Source organism: Vigna unguiculata, chromosome 1, assembly GCF_037176805.1.
Source record: "Vigna unguiculata cultivar grain cowpea cultivar isolate G323 ecotype 2 chromosome 1, ASM3717680v1, whole genome shotgun sequence".
NCBI classification, from domain to species: Eukaryota; Viridiplantae; Streptophyta; class Magnoliopsida; order Fabales; family Fabaceae; genus Vigna; species Vigna unguiculata.
The window spans coordinates 32,453,856-32,475,052 of record NC_140792.1 but is presented as its reverse complement, the minus strand read 5'-3'; the positions used below and the strand labels follow the sequence as shown (position 1 = coordinate 32,475,052).

Genomic DNA, 21,197 nt, shown 5'->3' with positions numbered 1-21,197 from the left:
ATGTTGATAGAAGATAACAACAAGAGTTTGTTCATTGAATTAACCATTGAAAATTCTAATTACCTATCAAGAAGTGAACATAAAAGGTGAAAATTTTTATTACTCCAAAGCTTTGAAGAGTTTTTCTTTTTGATTAAATATGTTTTTTTTTCTCAAGTTTTAATGAATTTTTGAATTAGTTTCTCTTTGAAATTTTATACTAATTTAGTCTTTTATTTTTAGAAATACGTGAATTTAGTCGTTTTTATGATAATATTTGAGTTAACAATGAATCGAAAATGTGTCAAACAATGTAAACAATTCAAATATTATCATAAAATGCGCTTGAAATGTCAGATAAACTTAATATTTTTAAAGATGAATGATTAAATTAGTTAAAATTAAAAAAAAAAAAGACTAATTTCAAATTATATTAAAACTTAGAAACTAAAAACATATTTAACTTTTTTTTAATCAAAGGAGTTTTACTTTTAGAATTAAAAAAATGAGTGTTTTTTACTGGGCTTGGACGTATGGACTGGGCCAGAAATTATGAAGTGGTGGTCCCGATGAGGTGCAGAGGAATTCAAAGCCAGCGTGTCTTTGCGAGACCCAAGATGTGAATGACAACTATTTACTGTCCGCATGTTATATGTTGTCGGTAACTAGATACTTGATGGTAATTTTGTTAATCTCACTCGTATTTTTCTTTAAATTAAAAGTTCAATGGAGCAGGTGATTCTCAATTATAATTAAGAAATGGTAACAGCCGGGTGACTCTAATAGTCTCTCTGTTATGAAGTGAAACAGTTTCAAATTTGGAGAACTTTTTGCACTTACTAATCTCTAGAAGATCTTGTAGGTTAGAAGTTCTTACTCTTACCTTTCAAAGTTGTGCAAGCATTGAAGCATATGTGGTTGGACAATGATATTTTGGGCTTAGGGTTTTATTAAAAAGCATATGTGAAGTACTACAAATTATCAAAAAAGTAAAATAAAATAATTAAGAATATGGAAATACGAGTGCCACATTTTCAAAATTTTATTGTTATGCCATATTTTCTTTTTAGATATTTTTTATTTTTTATTTAATATATAAAAATAAGATAATTAATATATTATTTATTATAATTGTATTAAAATGATGTTATAATAATAAAAAATTAATGATGGAGTTAAACCTTCTTAGTATATATGAATTAATTGTGTATAAAAACATAGTTTTTTGTTAACTTCGACGAACAAGAATTAGTTAGTTTTCTTTATTTTTTATTTGTCTCTTTAATATATATTTTATATTTTTATTTAAAGAAATTATTAAAGTTAAAGTGAAATACAACTTAAATAGAAATCTCATATGTTATAGATCTCTTAGAATATATTTTTTATGATTTCTTTATAAAAATATTTTTTAAAATTTTTTAATCACTAGACTTCATATCAAGAATTTTATTTTTATAATTTATAAATAGTGAGTTAAATTTAATTAATAACCAAAAGAAAAAAATAATTTAACTTTAGTTATGTTTTTAATCTGAAAATTCGAGATCAATTCAGTTTTAGCTTTTACATATAAAATATATAACTCTAGTGCTTTAAATTTTAAAAATACGATTTTAGTATTTAAAATAAATTATTAAAAGTATAAAAATATATTTTGTTAGGACATTTATTGTTCTTATATACAGAAGTAAATTGAGATACTCCTCTCAATGAAATCAATAAATTATTAAACCAGTTACAGAAGTACACTATGTTGAAAAAATTGATTTCAGAAAATTGAATTCTAACTTATTATTTCTTATTAAAAAATATTTAAATTATTAATAAAATTAAAATAAATAACAAAGAATATGACCATATTTGATTTCTTTTAAAATAATGAAAAAAATAAAAGTAATTTAAATAATAGAATTAAACTTAATATATTATGTGAATTTATAGAAATAATAAATCAAAATGTGATATTAAAATAATAAATTTAACATAATTGAATTTAAATTATTAAATTTTTAAATACATTATTCATATTAGTTTAAAAAATATATGAAAATATATTAATAAGAACAATAGTAAATTATAAAAAAATTTAAATAATTCGAATTAATAAACATAGAAAATTAAAAAAATTTAAAATTGAAAATAAATAAATAGATTAATATGTATTAGTAATGATTAATATAAACTTAAAACTAAAATAATGTCTAACTAAGAATACCTGTCAATTTGAAATATTAAATCAACAAAACAAATTGATAATAGTAAGTAATATTCTATGATACATGTCATATATTAGAGAGAAAACAAAGTAATATAAATTTATTACAATTATTAGAAATAATATGTAAATATTTAATTTATAAAATTATACTTTTTATCTTTAATGGCAGATTCACTGTATTAATCATTGAGGTTGATACAATTAAAATGTATTCTAGAAACTCATCCAACTTACTTGATCATCCCAATAAATATGACTTTTTTAACGATCTTTCAATTTTGTTTTTTAATTTTCATAGTGACTTTAAAACATAGAGAAATTTCTATCACTGATTTCTTTTCTTTCAATTTAGCATATTATTCTATGTAAATATTTGTAAAAGTTATTGAAGGAACAATTCCAATCATTTGAAAATGTAAATCAAAATAGAAAATAAATAAATGAAAAAAATCATTATAAAAAAGATAGGAAAAAAACTTGTAAAATAAATCATAAAGTTTGACATCAACCATATTATTGTTTACTTTCTTATTATCATTTCCACTTTGACCATTTTAGAGTATCAGTACAAAATTATTGTTGTCCCCTAAAATAACAAATATTGAATTCCGTATATAGATATAATCTAAAGTAATTATACCATTATCTTGGGTTTTACTAAAAGCTATACTATCTTATAATGGTCCATTTATAGTCTTTTACGGAATCACATGTCCAATATCTAATATTACCACTTTCAACTGCTTCGCGTACTTACATAATATCTCATTCATCATTAAATTAATTAATTAATTAATACCTTTATGAGAATATTATTGATAAATAACTTCTTAGAAATTTATGTCTTTTTTCCGGGTTTTTTTCTATAAAGTATTCACAACTTCAAGATCTTTTCTTTTTTGATATCCCACTATTGTATCTAATGTATTACCTCCATATTAATCTTATAAAAATATTATTTAATTAATTATACTATTATTCTCATCAATTATTCAGTGGATTGACATTCTCACATTTTTGTGTATAAATTTATCTATGATCAAATCACAATATATTAAAAAAGAAGATATAATAATAATATTTATTATTATTGTAACCATTACACTGCATTTATGATATGTATCTTTCTAAAATACATGAATACTAAAATTTTGCACCAATATAGCAAATAAATTTAATAATTTTTTATATTAAAGTTGTTATTGAACAATTTGTTTAAGAGAAATTGTTGCATTTTCTCTTACATGAAATAAAAGTGAACAGTTAACAAAGTTGTTTTTAAATAATTTAAATTTAAAATTTGTTTTTTCCAAAATTTTAATATATTTTTACAAATCTTAAAAATAAATAAATAAATATAATAATTTTAATCTAATTAGGTTAATTTTTAATATTAATAATAAATATTTTTCAATTAATATTAAAGTAAACAATTGTCAAAAATATAAATAATTCAAATGCTAGCCGTAAGACCCTAGAAAATGACGTTTTAAAAGTGATAGTGGTTTAAAAATAGTGAGACTCGATTATTTTAATATTAAAAGGTTTTAGTATAAATAGAATTGTTATAAACGAGTTTCATTATTTTAAAACACACCATCTCTCTAGAAACCACTTTTCTAGAGTTCTCTGACTTCTCTCTAGAGGTTCTGTCTCTCTGGTCGTCTGATTGAAGAACCGAGACCGTAGGATTGATCCTCTCGGCGAGCTCTTCAAATTGGACCGATCAGTTTCTTCGTTCGTGTAAGTTGAGTTTCCGCTCTCTTTTTTAGTCTTTTTCTGTTTTCTGTTGCATGCGAGCCTTCTTCCGCTTGCATGCGACGTTTTAATCATCAGTATGAGTCTCTGCTGATCAGTGATCATAACGGTATGTCCTGATCGTTCTTGTGATGTTTCTATGTGTAGATAAAGCATCCTGTGGAGTTAGAGGTGTTGACGTTTTTAAGGCGTTGACGTTTATAAAGCTGTCTAAACAGGATAACAGGTAAGGGAAGCTAACTGTTTTACTTGAATTTCGTATAGAAATCATTATGATGACTTTGAATTGCATGATTGATTGTTGTATGAGTGCTTGAACTGTGTAATTGAGTGTATGCTGGGATTGTGCTAGATTTCTGTTGCATGTGATGTTGGGATTGTGCTTGAGCGAGAGTCACTCTCGTCTAAGCGAGACAGCTTAGCCTGAGCGAGAATTCGCCCAGAGTTTGGGTTGTTCTCCGTTTCGAGCCTCGCTCAGGCGAGAATGACTCGCCTAAGCGAGAGAGCCCTTTTGCCTGGGCGAGACCTTTCAGCCTGGGCGAGAACCTCTGCAGTTGAGTGTTATTTCTCTGTTTCTAATGGATGAAGCTATGTTTAAATGTTAAAATATGAACTTAGTTATGATATGCATGAATTGTTATGACTGGTAATATGTGTGGTGAAATTGCATGAAGTTGGAATATGAGAAGAAGTGGTTGAACTAGGATTTCAAGGGAAATTCTAAGAGGAATGTTTTAATGTATGTAAGGACATAAGGACTCAGTTTTGATCGGTATCCTGACGCTCCTAGTAACCATTAAGACTCATGTAGAGTATGATGGATTACGTCGGGGGGAGTAGCAGGAGGTCCTGGTCTATGGACCCGATCCGCCATAGAGGTGATGGGACTTACCCTGGGAGTGGTTGGGTGATAACCCCTTGTGTCCAAACTCTGCAGAGTTTGGGAACCGTCGCAGGTGCAAGCCACCAAGAGATCCGATGTTGCTTACGTAATCCGGATATTGAGTTTAGAGTCATGTATATGTGTTGTGGTGGTTTATATGATTCTGGTGATAATGAGAAAGATTGCATGGTTTCTTTTTATAATTGAACTGCATGATTCCTTAATCAGATTAGCTTACCCTTGCTTTTTGTGTTCCTGTCTTGTGTTGCATGTTTCCTTTTGCGATGATCACCTATTCGGTGGGAGCATATATGGTTGCAGTGTCAAAGGCACTTATGGAGGATGAAGAGCCATCGTTTTAGTGTTGAAGAAGAGGTTTCCAGGGGGAGCTTTAGCAGTGGTCGGTAGTACAGAGTTTATTAGTTTAGTTTAAGTGTATAAGTGATATATTTTTATAGTCATACCTTTTTGTAAGACTGTATTAATATATTGGGTACACTGGATTATTTGTTTTGGAACTATGATGAAACTCCCTATTTTTATTAGTTTTAAGCTGCTGAAATTGGGATGTTACACTAACATTAATATATTAACACATAAAAAGAAAAATTAACAAAAAGTAAATTAAAAAAAAATATTTATTTATTTTTTAAATTTAAAGTTCAAAATATATTAAAATTTTAAATAAAAATAAATTCTAATTCAGAAAATAAAAGATATTTAACCTTCATATATTTACTCATTTAAAAGTTATATTGGTACTGGTATAAAGTTTTTTTCTTATAATTTTCATATTTTCATTATTTAATCAATACATTCATAAAAAAGTTGAAATATGAAAATGAATTAATATGTCAGTTTTAATTTAATGCTCGCAATCAGCAGTGAATTAAAAAGAAAAATTTGAACAGAAGTGGCTCTGATTCACAGTGAGAGAGAGATGGCAGCTGAGAACGGGTTGGAGTTGGAGAGAGTGGGAGGAGAAGGAGAAGAACAAGAAGAAGCAGAAGAAGTCAAAGGTTGTTTGAGCAAGTTCATCGATGATGGCACCGTTGAAACTCACAGATACTACTTGTCTCGCAGAACCACTCTGGAAATGCTCAGAGACAGAGGTTACTCCATTCCCTCCACCGAAATCGACCTTTCTCTCTCCCAATTCCGCAACATGCACGGCCATTCCCCCGACCCTGACCGTCTCCGCCTCTCCCTCACTCACGCCACCAACCCTTCCAAAAGGGTATCCTTTTCTTCATCTCTTTTCCACCCAACATGTCCCCTCTTGTCTTTCTCCCTCAATTTCAATGTCTTTCCCTGAAATCTAAGGAAAAAATTCAATTTTTATATAGTGGCAATGTGTTTTTTACTACTTTATAGGTGTAAAGAATCTGCTGATGTTTACTGAATGGTCATCTCTCCTGGGTTCTTTCTTTTCGATAACTTTTTTTTCATCTGCAAGACACATTTGATTTACCCTGTCTGACCGGAATTTTGAAGAAAAATTGATTTTGGATGAAATTCATTTTGTTAAGTTGGTCTTATTAATTTAATGAAGTTATTTATGTTTTGATGTTTATGTCTGAAAGTGAGTACATGTTTCTTACCATTTTTTTTTGTAAATTGAGTTTGTCTTGGTGATTTTTACCACTCTTAAATTATGTTTGACGTACAGAGTGAAAAAGTTATCTTTTTATGACTGTGTCAAAACGAAGTTTAGGGACTAACTCAATAACACCTGAAAATGACTGAACATTTGTATTTGTAGTAAAATCAGTTCCTTGTTGATTGCAGATTTTAGTCATTTTCTGCGGGCCAGGTTCTGTGAAAGTTACTGCCATTCGGAACATTGCGGGGCAGATTGTTAATAGAGACACTTTGAGTGGTCTTATTTTGATAGTGGAGAATCATGTTACTAGCCAGGCCTTGAAAGCCGTTGCTCTTTTTTCCTTCAAGGTTGAAATTTTCCAGGTTTGTGATTCTATCTCAAACATTTCTCATAAATGTTCTACAGATTGGTTTTCTTTTATTTGTTTCTAGCTTTTGGTGGATAATATAAAATTGCATTTTGTATTTCTAACGGGATTGGTTGAGACGGATTTTCATTATTGACCTGTGTGCACTTATAATAGTTGTGGTTACCATGTTGAACAAACGTATGTCAGATATTTCATGGTGTTTGAGTAATACTAATATTCACTTCAGTTATGCTCAGCTATCAGTCTAACATCTCTGGACAAGGTTTTAAATTGCAGCCACCGTAGCACAGTTGTGGCTGCAATTGCATTGTGAACACCCATAAAACCATAAAACGTTAAGTTGATTGGAATTTGAGTTTTGTGAATAAGTCTTAACTACTAAGTGTTGCTGAATCATCACATTTCAGTAAGTTCATTTAGTTAATGGTTTCACAGCAGGAGGTTTCTTTGATTCTCTCTCCGTTTTCACTGCTTTTTCTTGATTTCTATAGGTTTCTCGCTGCTTGTTGATTTATTAAAAGCAAGAGATTTTCCTTTAACCAGAAACCATGGCTTTCTCTCATATCATAACTCACCTATGCTTTTCTATCATCTAATTCGGACTGAAAGCTGAACTCTTTCAACTACATTCTTTTTCTTTTATGAATTTTAAATCATTGATTCTATCTCATAATTAAAAATTCTGCTCACGTGATACTGTTTCACTAACTTCATATGTTGTCATAATTTTTCACTGTCTCATTGTTTTCTGCATTTCTATGTTCATGCTGTATTGAAGTACACGTCTATAGTTTCATGAAGATGCAACTTAAAAATGGCCTGTACAATGTAAGTGGTGAAGAATAAGGATTCAGCTGGAAATTGTTCCTTTGTGAAAGGGAAAGATGAAAAAAGTGAAAATAATTCCTTCTACTCTTTGAAGTTAGAAAATGTTTTAAAAGTGGTTAGTATGTTGGAGAACAAGTTATAATTACTTGGCTAATTGAAGACAGATTAGAAGCTTGGAAACTTTAGGATTCTGTTTCTTAGTTCATTAGTAGGACAGATCCAATCATTACATGGCATATGTAGCGAGACAATCTTCTCCTTTTAAAAGTTTCTTCGTGTCATAGAAAACTCTGCTGTTTAAACTGTTATGATCATTTAACTCATGTGTCTCGAGCCTGAATATATATATATGTACTGAAGTCCCTGTTTGGTCAATCTTCAAGTATATCTGATATTCTGTCATGGATACACTGGGAGTTTGTCTACCTTTGGCATACAATTTTTTGCTTCAGTTTGTACCCATAATTGCTTCAGTTATGATCCACCAAGCACTTGTAATTTTCAGTTATTTTTTTAATAATACCTATATCATGAAAGATGTCTCTTTAATTTCATTTTCCTCTAATATGAAACCTATTGACTGATTTTCTTATGTGTGCTGGCAAAAACTTAGTTTCTTGCCCAAAACCCATGTAAATATTTTTTCCTTGCTGTTCAGATCACAGACTTGCTTGTTAATATTACAAAGCATGTGTTGAAGCCAAAGCATCAGGTGCTGACTGATAGGCAGAAGAAAAATCTCCTGAAGAAGTTCAATATAGAAGAAAAGCAGGTCAGTTTACAATTTGGAAAAGCCTATCTCAGACACGAACCTCGTCATTCTCAATTGTCTATGCCCTGGTTATGGACCCTTCTCTTTAAGTCATTAATATGGTGCATCTTCACTGAACTTGTGCACTTTAGGTTGAGTCACGTGTAGATAAAACGAAGTTTCATTTTGACATTACCCAATGAAACCAATTTCTGTTGGAGATCACATTGGTTTCACATTGAAATATGTAACTAAACTTTTACGCTTTGATAATGGACTCAGTTGTTGCCTAGATATGTCTTACTTTACTGTGGTTTCTCAAGTAGTGGCTGGCTATAATGTTGTACTTAATCATGTTGTAGTAAATACAAATATAGATAAACATAGACACTTCCTGTCACGGTAACTGTGAAAACCAATGCATGACCTTGAGTTGTAAACTCCATTGTATTTAGAAAGGGTGTTGTGCTAAGATCTGCTCAACCTTAATGACTTATCCAAGATATCCGCGGAACATTTTAGACAGGGCTGAGGCTACAGAACTAGTACAATATAAACCCAGGAAGAGAGAGCTTTTAGAGAGAGAGGAGAGAAAGCTGAGGTGTGTCTGATAAGAGAAAAGGGCCTCTGCATCTAGAGTCAAAAGATCTGAAGAAGTTCGTTGCCAAAATAAATGATAAAAACAAATAAAATGAATTTAATGAACCAATGGTAAGAAAATAGTATATAAGTTTTATTCTTGGAATGATGGAAACATGTTTATTATGATTAAATGTGCTTAGCCATATGGAATACTGATATTTGTATTCATTCTTCTATTCACATATACAAATGTATTATATCCTATGAATCTTAAATTCTGAGTTATTTTCGTATTCGAATATAAAAGTTGAGTTTTCTTGTTCTTAGCTTCTTTGATGAAAGTGCTTGATAATAATAGTTGAGAACATATTATAGTGTAACTTTTGCATGAATGTTAAGTTTCATATTCCAACACAAGCACTCTTATATTAAGTTTTGGTGTTTTCAGCTTCCCCGCATGCTACAGAGTGATGCAGTTGCACGATATTATGGACTTGAGAGGGGCCAAGTAGTTAAAGTTACCTATAGTGGTGAAATCACCCAGATGCATGTCACGTATCGATGTGTGTGGTGATAGTTTCTTGTGCTCTCTTGTAGTTTTGCAGGTTTAATTCCTAGTATTTAACTGTTGTATCATGCTTAAGGTTATGATTGCATAAGTTGATCAATCCTAACGCTCTGAATCTGTACTCTGTAAATTTGGTGGTGACATTTCTCTCTCTTAACTTGAAGAACAACCTTTCAACAACTTCATTCACAAACGTTTATTTTATTTATTTACATTTTTGTGAAATGGTGTTTGCAAATGATGTTTCTGATCTCATCTTTTAGGAATATTTAGTTAAAGAAGCATCCTGTTTTAAAGAAGCCAATTCAAACACTATATCATCAAAAACACCTTCGTCAAACCGCACATCCTGCAGAATTTTTGTCCAATATTGATGTTGAAATCAAATGTTTTAACATAACGTCTCTGCTAAGCAAAGACTTTTCCATTGAGAGTGTCAATCTCTGGAGCTGGGGCCATCAAAGGTTGGAGAGTGTAACTAGATTCTGTCAAGAACAGCAAAAGTAGAAGAAAAAGATTATTGATGTACCATAGGCGGAAGTTCAATTTGCTTGGTAGTATTCATGGCTGCCATTGAAGAAATCAATCCCTTAACAGCTTGTTGCGTCCACGCAAACATTTTTAAGTAGCTTCTTAGAACTCTGCCACCATTTTTTCCAAAGAGTTTACTCTTCTTTTTAACTCCTTGTTGGTAACCATCGTCCTGACTAAACTGATACCTATTGTTAAACTCTTTTTGATCTCCACACCCAGTCCGGATCCGAAAATTCTTTCCCGGAAGATCCAATCCGGAATTGGCTTGTGTTGTTCAACTCCATGTCCATTAAAGAAAATGTGCACATGAGAAACCAGCAAAGTGGAAAGAGGATGGGGAAAGGAGGAGGTGCGGCGATACAGGAGGGTGAAGATTTTGGGTTTTAGGGTATTTTAGTTTAAGGGTAAGAGAGGAATTTAAAATTTTATGGAGGTGCAGGAAGAAAACAAGGAGGTGCAGGAAGAAGGAGCCCTGTATGTTTGCGAAATATATAAAAAAGCACAAGAGTTCACTATGTTCACGTTAACAATGAATATGCGGCAATAATGATGTCTTTCGTTTTTATCATCCTGCTCTAGGATCGATGATACTATTTTACGTTACACACACATATATATATATATATATATATATATATATATATATATATATATATATATATATATAAATAACTTGTCTTTGTTGGCAAATCAATATACGAATTACCAAATTTGGTTATTTAAACTTCAAAAGTGTTCTCACTAATTGTGATGTTTTTTTTTTCTTTAAATCTATGTTAGTTACTATTGTCTTACGAATAGAAATATAGGTTGTTTAATATTTTAAAGAAAAATTTCTATTTACTGTAAATTTTGTGGACATGAGTGCATGCCTCAAATCTAGACTGCACCAAGGAAAGCGCAGAAGTAAAATATAAATCTATCATATACACTGCATAATTAATTATTTTTGAATATTTTTATTTTTTTTCAACATTAAAAGACCTTATAACCGATTATGATACTACATAACCAACTATGAAAGACACATAACGGAAAAAAAACCCTAAATAAATATTATAAACTCAAACAAATAACATTATAAAAAAAATATTTTTTTCTCATTTTTTTTTTCATTTGTTGTAATCTAAATCAACTTTCATTTTCATTTATTTCTCACCTCTTTCTCTTCTTTTTGAACTCCATCATTTTCCATCATTCAATCATACAATTTAATCCAAACAAGATGTAAATCTACTAATAAATTATTACGGATCCAGTGGCTTAAAGTTATTACCACGTACGGCATGTGTAATCCAGCCAGTGTAGAAAAAGAATTCATTTGAACAGAGTAATTTGGAATTAGGTACCCACTAAGTCCCTTTGACAAACAAAAAAAGTTGAAACAGTACTTCTCAACGGGCCATTGTTTCCCATTGACTTTTAACATATTTCCAGAAGAAAAACAAATAAAAAAAGAAGCTTCATGTTCGGTTGAGATTATTTCCTCAAAATTCTCAACCCCTCCGCGCCAATGCGGTGGCAATGCCACCAACTATAAGTCCCAGAGCTGTTGCAGTGATGCCAATTCCTATTACACCATCTGCATCGATACAACAAACATTTGCAATTCTTTAGTTAATGATAAAATTACGGGGTAAAAACTCAAGAAACAAGTCAGTCCATTACCTTTAGCAATTCGATCTTCAACTATTCTCTTGAGGGCTAGTGCCTGCCTCCAATCAGGTGCAATCTGCAAGAATATGAGTGCAGCATAAAATTAAGAGGTATTAAAGAAGAAAAGCTGAAAGAGAATCTCCATGATATATGTATTGCATCCTTGTTAGAAAATTCAAATGAGTTTAAGTCTCACATTAAATAAAAAAGAAAAGTTGAGTATCGTATAAGAACAAAGATTCATAAACTCTCATTGTCTTAAGGTTTTTTATTGGATTATGTCAATTCCCTTATGTAAGCTGAACTCACATATATTCAGTGATCCTTTTTCGAAAGACCCATCAATCTCATATATGCCTTAGGGATCCAACTATAGAACTTAAATTTGAACCATTGTAAGTATAAAGACTTTCCCAGCTTTCAATATTCAATAAAGTACTACCACATCATTTTAAAGACTATGATTTTTTACGAAAAGTATACCATGGATCAAAATTTAATCTAATGATGAATACTAAAATAATATATAATAGAGGTGTTCATTTGACTTATAGTCCATTGCCCAACCTACCCCTAAAAGAGCCCCATTTCATTGGCCCACTAAATGAGGGACCTAAAAAAACCCAGCACCTAAAGTCTTCTCTTAGAGTGGGTTAGGGCCAAAGTGAGTTTTGGCCCACCTAAAGGAATTTATAACTCCTTAATACAAAACCTTCGACTCAGGCCCTGAACTAAGTCAATTTATGCCGAAGGTCAAATCGAGTTTGTTCAAGCTGAAGGTAGAGTCAGGTCAACGTGAGCCGAAAGGTCAAGCCTTCAACCCGACGTGAGTCAACTCTACCCTTTAGTCTGGGCCGATTCAAATCAACCTTTGACTTCCTTCGGTCTTAAACGACGAGGATCAACCTATGGTCTAGGTCGCTTGACCTGGGCCAACTCGTCTTGATTCTTTGGCCCGACTGACTTGGGCCACTTGAACTTCGACTCGGACAAACTTGACTTGATTCTTTGCGTAGGTTGACTTGGACAACCTTTGGCCTAGGCTGAATTTGGTCAACCTTCGACACAGGTCAACTTAGGTCAATCGTCGACACTAGTCAACTTTTGTCGAACATCACTTAGGCCAACTTAGGTCGACTCGGTCCATGCGAACTCACCTCAAACTTCTACTCGGGTCAACCTCCCTTGACCTTTGACCCTAATTTGCTCGCCTTGACCATACCCTAGGTCAGACGACCCAGGTCGAGATCCATGCTCATTTGGCTCAACTTCAAGCCCAGGTTGACTAGCCTCAACCTTTAGCTCTAACAAGTTTAGATCAACCTTTAACCTTGGCCACTTCACCTCGGATGACTATGCTCGAACATCAATCGAAGCTAACTCAACTCGATTATTTAGCATGACCAACTAGGCTCAACTTTTGATGCAACTGACTAGACTTAACCATCAACATAGGCCGACTTAAGTCAACCTTTGGCCCGGACCAACATGCCTCAACCTTTGACTCTAACTGGCACGACATGACCATCGCCCAAGTCGATTCACCTCAACCTTCGACTCAAGTTGACTTGACACAACCTACACCACAAATTGACTCGTCTCAACCATGGGGCTAACAAGCTCGGATCAACCTTTGACTTGGCCGTTCAGCCCACGTTGAAATTTGACCTTCAGTCAGAGCCGACTTGACTTGACTTTCGATTCTTTGGCCCTGATCGACTCAACTTGGACTTTGGCCTAAGACACTCTGGTCAACCTTCGACTCCAGCTGACTTGTCACCTGGACCTTAACCATTAACTTTGGTTACTCAGCCTAGGCCGACTACACTCGACCTTTGACCTTGGCCGGCTCGATTCGACCTTTGACCCCGACAAACTTTGCTCGACCATTGACCCGAGCCGACCCTACTCGTCATTCATTTGGTACTAGCTTGACTTAGCATTTGGCTCGAGCTAGCTTGACTCGACATTTGACCCTTTCGGCCTAGGCTACCTTGATTCTTTGGCTTGGGCTGGCTCAATTGAATTCTTCCACCCGAGACAACTAGACTCAATCTTTGACGCGCCGACTTGGGTCAACCTTCGACCCGAGTCGACTTGTTTTGAGCTTCAAATTGACTAATCTTAGAATGAAGTGTATCTGACTCAGCTCAAACTCTATCAACCTTAATTGACCTAGACACAACATGACCAAAACCAAACCTGAATGACTACTTGACTTGGTCCTGACCCAATCCTATCTATCTTAACCTAAGACCAACTCGCATAAACCGGCCCATGGGTTGGCCCTAGCCCTAGCCCTAGCCCGTGGAGCTTCTTATTGTAATTTTTGCCTTATATGCTTTTTCTTATGTGGACTTTTTGGCCCAGTGAGTATTTTTAGCTCCAACCTCGTGAGATTGGCCAAATTGACAACTTTATGTAAATGTATGCAACGTGTGACATATAACCTGTTAGAAAGTGAGTTTTAAGCCTAACTCAACCCCACAAAACCGGCTTGTAAGGTGAGGATTGCACCCATTTATATATTATGAATTGACCTTATCTCTAGTCGATGTGAGACTTCCAACACACCCTGTCACATCGAAGTATATTCATCTCGTGCATGGGAAAAGAAATTAGTGGGTGGTCCAGTAGCGGCCCGATATCGGGTGGAACAGAATGTCCAAGAAAGTTCGCTAGGATAGACTCTAACCTTGCTCTGAGACCATATTAGAAGTGGGCTTTAAACCTAACTCAACCCCACAAAACTGGCTTATAAGGTGAGGATTGCACCTACTTATTATTGTGAATTGGCCTTATCTCTAGTCGATGTGGAACTTCCAACACACCCCCTCACGCCGAGGTATATTCATCTCGTGCGTGGGACAAGAAATTAGTAAGTGGTCCGTTAGCAACCCGATATCGAGTGGAACAGAATGTCCAAGAAAGTTCGTTAGGATAGACTCTAACCAGCTCTGATACCATGTTAGAGAGTGAGCTTTAAGCCCAACTCAAAGCCACAAAATCGGCTTGTAAGGTGAGGATTGCACCCACTTATATATTGTAAATTGACCTTATCTCTAGTCGATGTATTTCCAACAGCAGCCCGATATCACTTCTAACATAACCCATTAATTTGCAAATAACATATTATCAAGAAAAAAAAAGAGCCTCCCTATGTTGGAAAACTTTAAAACGAAAGTTATAAGTAGATTAAGTGCGTCAGGATTTCAATTATAACATTAAGTTTAGTTGAATCCAACTCAAACTGGAAAAGACAAACCCATCAAAGTTTTTAATTCAACTAGAGTTTGAGGTGGATTTTGCTGCTAACAGAATCTGAAAAAGAAAGTGTCAAATATGTTGGCGGTTTCAATATAAACAGAAAGTTGATATGAGTGTTCCAACTGAAATCCAAACACACCCTAAATATCAGCTAAATGAAATGAAAAAAAAAAAAAAAAAACTCCCAGCATAGAATCAAAACAGTGGGTACTGGATATCTCATAAAGGATAACAATGGGTATTGACATTCCTAGGATCCCCCAGACCAACACAATGATCCATTATATGCAACGAACAGAATTAACATCAATCACTTGTAGAAGGTATTATAAAAAATAAGTATGACAAGTTCTATCCATTATCCATAAAATGGCAATCCAGAAGTGGCAAAGTACGATGATCAATTTCTGACTACTGACTACAAGTGAGAAACAGAAACCTGCAAACATTGCTCCACAAGCTGCCTGCTCCTTCCATAGTCATTACTTCTATAGTAACCAACAGCGAGAAGATATAACTTCTCTCTTTGATGCAAAGGGCTTTTATCATTGCCCAAAGAAGCTGCAAATCATAATTAAGGATGTAAAAGCTTATCCATGGATATAAAGGTCAAGCTCAGAATACTTCAATATCAACATCTGAATAATATATTAGAAAAGCAATTGAAAAAGTAGAATAGGATGTGGCCATGGTGGCAATTTCCAGAACACAGCAGCATTAGCAGGTAAAGGCTATCCATTTTCATTGAAAAGAAATGGCAATTTAAAAGGCCAAATCCATAGTCCTTTAATAAAGAAACCACAATGATGTTTCCAATGATTTTATATGGAGTGAACATAAATAGCTATGGGAAAATTGAGATATCTTAAAGGCCTTGTTTATAAAGCTGCCTTTAAAATGATAGTTTATGAAGTTCACCATATTACATTAAAGTTTGCACAATAACTATAGAAAGCCACAACGCCACAACGACCCAGTGCCAACACCAGAGAGATTCTGGAGACCAGTCAAAAATTGCATTGCATGTGATATTTTGGCTTATTTTGAATTATCCATCAGGCTGGTAGAATAATCACATAACTCACAATTGGGTTGCTTTATGCTCTGAGTAACATTTCATTAATTTTGCCATAATGAGCTGAGGAATCCGAACAAATAAACAAGACTTTTAAATTAATTATGCACTACAGTTTTGAGATGTCATGACTGATGAAATGCCAGGGATAAAGGAGATGGGGCACTCAGATAAGATGATTAAGCTCAACCAGTGAAAAACATGAAATTAATAAGATGTCTTTTAAACTGCTGCACTTTACAGAGCCTTCTGAATATAAACTGAAAACATGCAACTGATTTTGAAAGCATCGTAAAAGCAGAAAATATAACTTCTATCATAAGTTTATAAATGGTTAGTGCCAAAGAATAAGTAAAAAGTATTAACTAAATAAAACCATTTTAAAAGCATATCAAGGTATAATTCTGTAATTTACAGTACTTTCAAGCATGGCTATCCCGCGCTGAACATCTTCCTTTTGCCTTGAGTGAACAAGAGCCCATGACAACCTCATTATGCTCTCATTCTTCCGGTCCTCCGAGTCACCACGAGCAGCCTCTGCAACTTCTCTCTCACAGCCCTTCAAAACATGTACGATAGTCAATACTGAGAATAGGAAAGCAAATAACACCAGAGGCTACGCTCCTACACCAAATTCAAGCCAATTCACCACAAACCAACAGGAACAAGTCAAACAATGTATTCATAATCCCCACTGCAATCACCACCGCCATAACTGATTAACCGGAGAATAACCAATAAAATTTCCTCCACTTCTACACAATTTAAATCCTTTTAAAATCTAATTACCAAAGGTTAAGCACTTCAGAAAGAAAAAAAAAAAAAAACAGATCCAAGATCAATTCAAGGAAATGTCTCTGAAAAAACATCTATTCAACCCATCCAATAAGATATTCATTCAAAACAAATCAGCCACGAATTAACATACAGTAAAATGAAACCAATTATCGTCTCAAAGCCCAACAGCATTGCGATTCCCTATCAAGATTCTAGAAAAACCATCAATCCTTACACATTCGAATTTCTGGTTGCAAAACTAGGGTTTTAAAATGAAGAAACCAAGAACTGAAAAAAAAGAAGAAGAAGAAGGTAATGTTGGATTTGAGATTGGTGGAAGAAAGGAAATCAAAATGAAGGTAGATTACAGCAATGACGTCACCGTCGCACCACGGGATCTGATCGCCGCCGGTGAAAAAATTTCCGATGGACTCGAATAGGCTTCCCATATTGGCGTTCATGCACACCGCACAAACGGTAACTCAACACCCAATGGTATTTATAGGTTTGGGATTTTTTGGAATTTCGCACTATCTTTTTAGTACAAACAAATCTTACAAAATGACAAATATATTTTTATATTTATTGCGTTTTTCACATTGAATAATAGAGTTTAAATACGATTGTCTGATTTAAGATTTAAATGATGATTAAGTGAAAAAAATAAATCTTCTATATTTTTGGAGTAGGTTCAAAAAAGGATTAATATTAAATAATTGATCATAAAAGATTTTTAAATTTTGAATTAATTTCAATGCTGTAAAGAACGACACGTTTTAAGTATAGTGTCTTAAAATTTTTTGGGTTATTTTAATTAAATATTTTAACAATTAGATCAATCTTACATTAAATTTTAATATATGAGTTAAACTTTACTTTGAATTAGAAAAGTATATTTTTCTAAAAAAAACCGTATGCTTAAATAAATAAATTAATTAAAGCACTATGTACATGGGCTGGGAATTTGTGATTAAATAACTATAAATTATAAAAAATTATTACAGTTTGTTTTTAATTCAATTATGATACAAGTTTGTAAGGCCCCCTTTTTATTTTTCTGCCCTAAAAGTTAGTGGACTGCCCTTATAAGTGGGCCTAAGCCCGGCTCAACAGATAAAGTCTTTAGGTCTGCCCTAAACACTTCACTTCTTGGCATTTCAGAAAATTGTTATCCTTGCATTAGAGCCGCAGTCGTCTTCTACCTCTGCTAGGGTTTGGGGACCATCGTGAGCACGCCGGTTCGAACCCGTTTCCCTTCCTACGTAAGTGCTTCTTCCGTTTGTGTCTGTTTTTTCCCCCACTGTTACCCTAAACAACTAATGTTTCCGCTGTTGGCCATGGTTTCCAGCTCTTGGAGTCGCCTATTAAGGATTGCGTTCCGCTGTTTAGGGTCAAGCTCGTGTCGGGTTGTTTTGCTAGCTCGTTCCAAGTAAGGGTAAGCTAGAACCCTATTGTCTGGTGCAATGTTGTTAGTTTTGATGATGTCCTGTGATTTTCGTGTTTATATGTGACTGTGAGTGTATGGCATGATTTGTGTTGTTGTTTGGGCATGAACTGTGTTGAGGACAGTGAAGAACAGTGGCGAGACCTGTTAATCTCGCCCAAGCGAGCCAGTCTCGCCTAGGCGAGATGAACAGGGAGCTCGCCTAGGACTTTTGCGCGAAAGGTCGCCCAGGCAACCAGCTCGGCTTTTTGAGCGAGCGAGCATCTCGCCTAGGCGAGATCCCGTGTATGCTCCTGCTGTCTTTTTCGAGCCCTCGCCTAGGCGAAGGGGACTCGCCTGGGCGAGACCATCTCGCCTGAGCGAGACCCTCCAACCTGAGCGAGGTACTGGGCGAGACAGTGCAATGTGGGATGGTTTTCTTGGTTTTGTATGGATAATGCTTGCTTGGCTTTGAGTATTGTGCTAAAGGTTTGATATGAATGAGTATGATAAAGTAATGCAAGTCATGAATTATGTTTAATGAGTTGACATGAGTTTCGCATGAGATTGTAATGAAATGGTTGGTATGAAAGAGGCATGATAACGATATGATTTCGGAAGTCCTTGGTACATGGATGGTTTGTGATGAGAGGAAATGAGTTGGGCCTAGAACATGAAAGGCGTTGGCTTAAAGGTTGGTACAATTAACGTATACATGCATGGTGAATATCATTTTGGCTGTGTGGTTATGTTTTGTATGTGTCAATGCATAATTCCTTGGGGTCTCTAGGTGAGACTTTTGGGGTCGCGCTTCAGTGGTCGGGACGTAATTCCATGGCCCTGTTAGTGGGTATCCATGGTGGTGCCCTATCTGTATAACTAGGTAAGGATTCAAGTTAAGGTTGCATCCTGACGCTCTAAGGAGCCAGTTAGTCTCACTTAGAGCAGACTGACTCCTGTGGTGAGAGTAGCAGGAGGCCTGAAATTCATCAAGGGCTAACCTTGTAGTGAGGGAGATTTGATTCATCATAACACTTGTAACACATAGCTCGGGGGTGAGCAGCACAGGGTCGAGCAGAGGTATCCACCACAATTGCAAGCATCCGCTGAATCCGACTAAGTTATATGTATCCAGATGAGTCGAGTCGAGTCGTAATGTATTGAATGAAGGGTCATGATATGTTTGGTTGTTGTATGAGTATGGGATGGTGAAAATATAATTGACTGTATGATGAATATGTTATTGGCTCTGGCTTACCCTTTCTGTTGTTTGTTGTATGTTCTGTGGTGTGGCTTTTCTTTTGCGATGATCATCAATTTGATTGATGGGAGCAGATGGACGAGATTCTCGTGGCCAGCAAGGAAATGGAGATTTCGCTGCCTAGTCCACGTGGATTGGACTATGGCTTCCTTTGGACTCTTCTTTGGGCTATGGCCCCTGTATTTCGCTGTTCTTGGATTTGTAACTTTTTAGTCAAATCGTTATCCTGTTTCGGTTGGCATTGTGGTGTGCCTAGTTTTGTAGGGGTGGTGTTAAGAACCCCAGGATTGCGTTGTTGTACTATCTTATGTGTGGCGTTTCCTTTAATTGCTGTTTTAAATTAAATGGGACGTTACAAGGTTATTGTTAACTATTAATTTTTAGGTATAAATACTGATTTGGTACCCAAACTTTTTCGGAATGTTCATTTTGGTACCCGAACTTTCTGAATGTTCAATTTAGTACCCAAACTTTTTAAAGAGGATTATTTTAGTACCTTCCGTTAAATACACTTTGACGTCGTTTGGGACCTGTTGAGCTGGCAGTGTGCAACAGATACGTGGCAGAAATAAGGGTTCACATAAAATGACTTGGATTGTATTTATTTGTGATCAAATTAAAGTGCCCCTTTTGTTGTGGAGATTGACCTAATTTTAGTTTTCTCGTCTTCTGGTTTTTCTGAAAGGGTGAAGAGATGTCAAGGGTTCAATCCTCTTCTTCTTGCACTCACAATTCACGGGTGATGCGAAATCAAAGCTCATGCTGTAGTAGTGGTGGCTGTAGAGGCTTGGGTGAAGCACCCACATGCAATTGTGGAGTGGCAGCTGTGCTGAGAACAGCTAGAACAATCAAGAATGGTGGGAGACAGTTTTGGGGATGCCCTAATTTCAAGGTCAGTCATATGGTGTTATTTTTTTGGGTAAGTTTATGTTTGTGTTTGGAGATAGTTGCATAGTAAAGTAATTCTTTGTTGTGTTTTTTTTTGAAGAACAGGGTGGAAGTGAAGGTTGTTATGGGTGCAATTTCTTTAAATGGTGCATTGAAGATGGTGATGACGAAAAAGATGCAATTATTCTGAGGCAAAGGCGAAAGATTTATATTCTAGAGAAAGAAGTTAAGGGATGGAGAAAGTGGGTGAACTTGTTAATTGGATTGGTGTGTCTATTGGTTGTAGTGAATCTGATTTTAGTATCCATGATGTTGATGTAGATTGATATTGTAGTGAAAGATTAGCTGTTTAAAATTGTGTAGTGAAAGATTAGCTGTTTAAAGTTGTTTGACTTTAGGTGTGTGGAAGGTTATTTTGTAATATGAAATTTAATGAAATGAATTAAAGTTCGGAGTTATGAAAAATGTGAACCATATTTTAAAGTTCTGCATTTATTTTTCTGGTATTTGAAATGTTACATGGGCTGAAATAATAAGAAAGAAATTTAAATTTGAACAAAAGCAGGATAAGTTGCCACAAATTCATTGAATATCAAATATGATATAACAAAAGGACATTGTTCATAGGTATGGATAACAAACATCCGACAAAAGTATTGGTAACACAATACCAATCCAAAATAACATAATACATATGAAATACTTCAAGTGAAGTTGCAGACTTAAAGTCATTACAAAAAGTGCGGCCTGAATTCTTAAAACTAATCCTAAAG

General features: G+C 34.4%; 2 protein-coding genes across 2 annotated transcripts; one reads left to right on the top strand and one right to left on the bottom strand.

The window, feature by feature from the left end:
• The first annotated feature begins 5,729 nt into the window (after nucleotides 1–5,729).
• NRPE5 (Eukaryotic rpb5 RNA polymerase subunit family protein) lies at nucleotides 5,730–9,768 on the top strand. The gene is made up of 4 exons (XM_028062552.2): nucleotides 5,730–6,078; nucleotides 6,630–6,806; nucleotides 8,301–8,414; nucleotides 9,424–9,768. Exons 1-4 carry the CDS (start codon nucleotides 5,782–5,784, stop codon nucleotides 9,547–9,549), a joined length of 714 nt encoding a protein of 237 aa, XP_027918353.1. The 5' UTR covers nucleotides 5,730–5,781; the 3' UTR covers nucleotides 9,550–9,768.
• A 1,519-nt stretch (nucleotides 9,769–11,287) lies between these two features.
• Nucleotides 11,288–17,381, bottom strand: BIGYIN (Tetratricopeptide repeat (TPR)-like superfamily protein). The gene is made up of 5 exons (XM_028062316.2): nucleotides 17,221–17,381; nucleotides 16,496–16,634; nucleotides 15,440–15,561; nucleotides 11,746–11,809; nucleotides 11,288–11,659 (listed from the first exon to the last, which is right to left on the bottom strand). Exons 1-5 carry the CDS (start codon nucleotides 17,311–17,313, stop codon nucleotides 11,574–11,576), a joined length of 504 nt encoding a protein of 167 aa, XP_027918117.1. The 5' UTR covers nucleotides 17,314–17,381; the 3' UTR covers nucleotides 11,288–11,573.
• Between the last annotated feature and the right edge of the window lie 3,816 nt (nucleotides 17,382–21,197).

Excerpts from the sequence above, each read along its gene's own strand:
- NRPE5 (XM_028062552.2), top strand. The coding sequence starts at position 5,782 with ATGGCAGCTGAGAACGGGTTGGAGTTGGAGAGAGTGGGAGGAGAAGGA. Across the intron at positions 6,079-6,629 it reads CCACCAACCCTTCCAAAAGG|ATTTTAGTCATTTTCTGCGG; the intron begins GTATCCTTTTCT and ends TGTTGATTGCAG. Across the intron at positions 6,807-8,300 it reads TCAAGGTTGAAATTTTCCAG|ATCACAGACTTGCTTGTTAA; the intron begins GTTTGTGATTCT and ends CTTGCTGTTCAG.
- BIGYIN (XM_028062316.2), bottom strand. The coding sequence starts at position 17,313 with ATGAACGCCAATATGGGAAGCCTATTCGAGTCCATCGGAAATTTTTTC. Across the intron at positions 15,562-16,495 it reads CGGGATAGCCATGCTTGAAA|CTTCTTTGGGCAATGATAAA; the intron begins GTACTGTAAATT and ends TATGATTTGCAG. Across the intron at positions 11,660-11,745 it reads TGAAGATCGAATTGCTAAAG|ATGGTGTAATAGGAATTGGC; the intron begins GTAATGGACTGA and ends GTATCGATGCAG.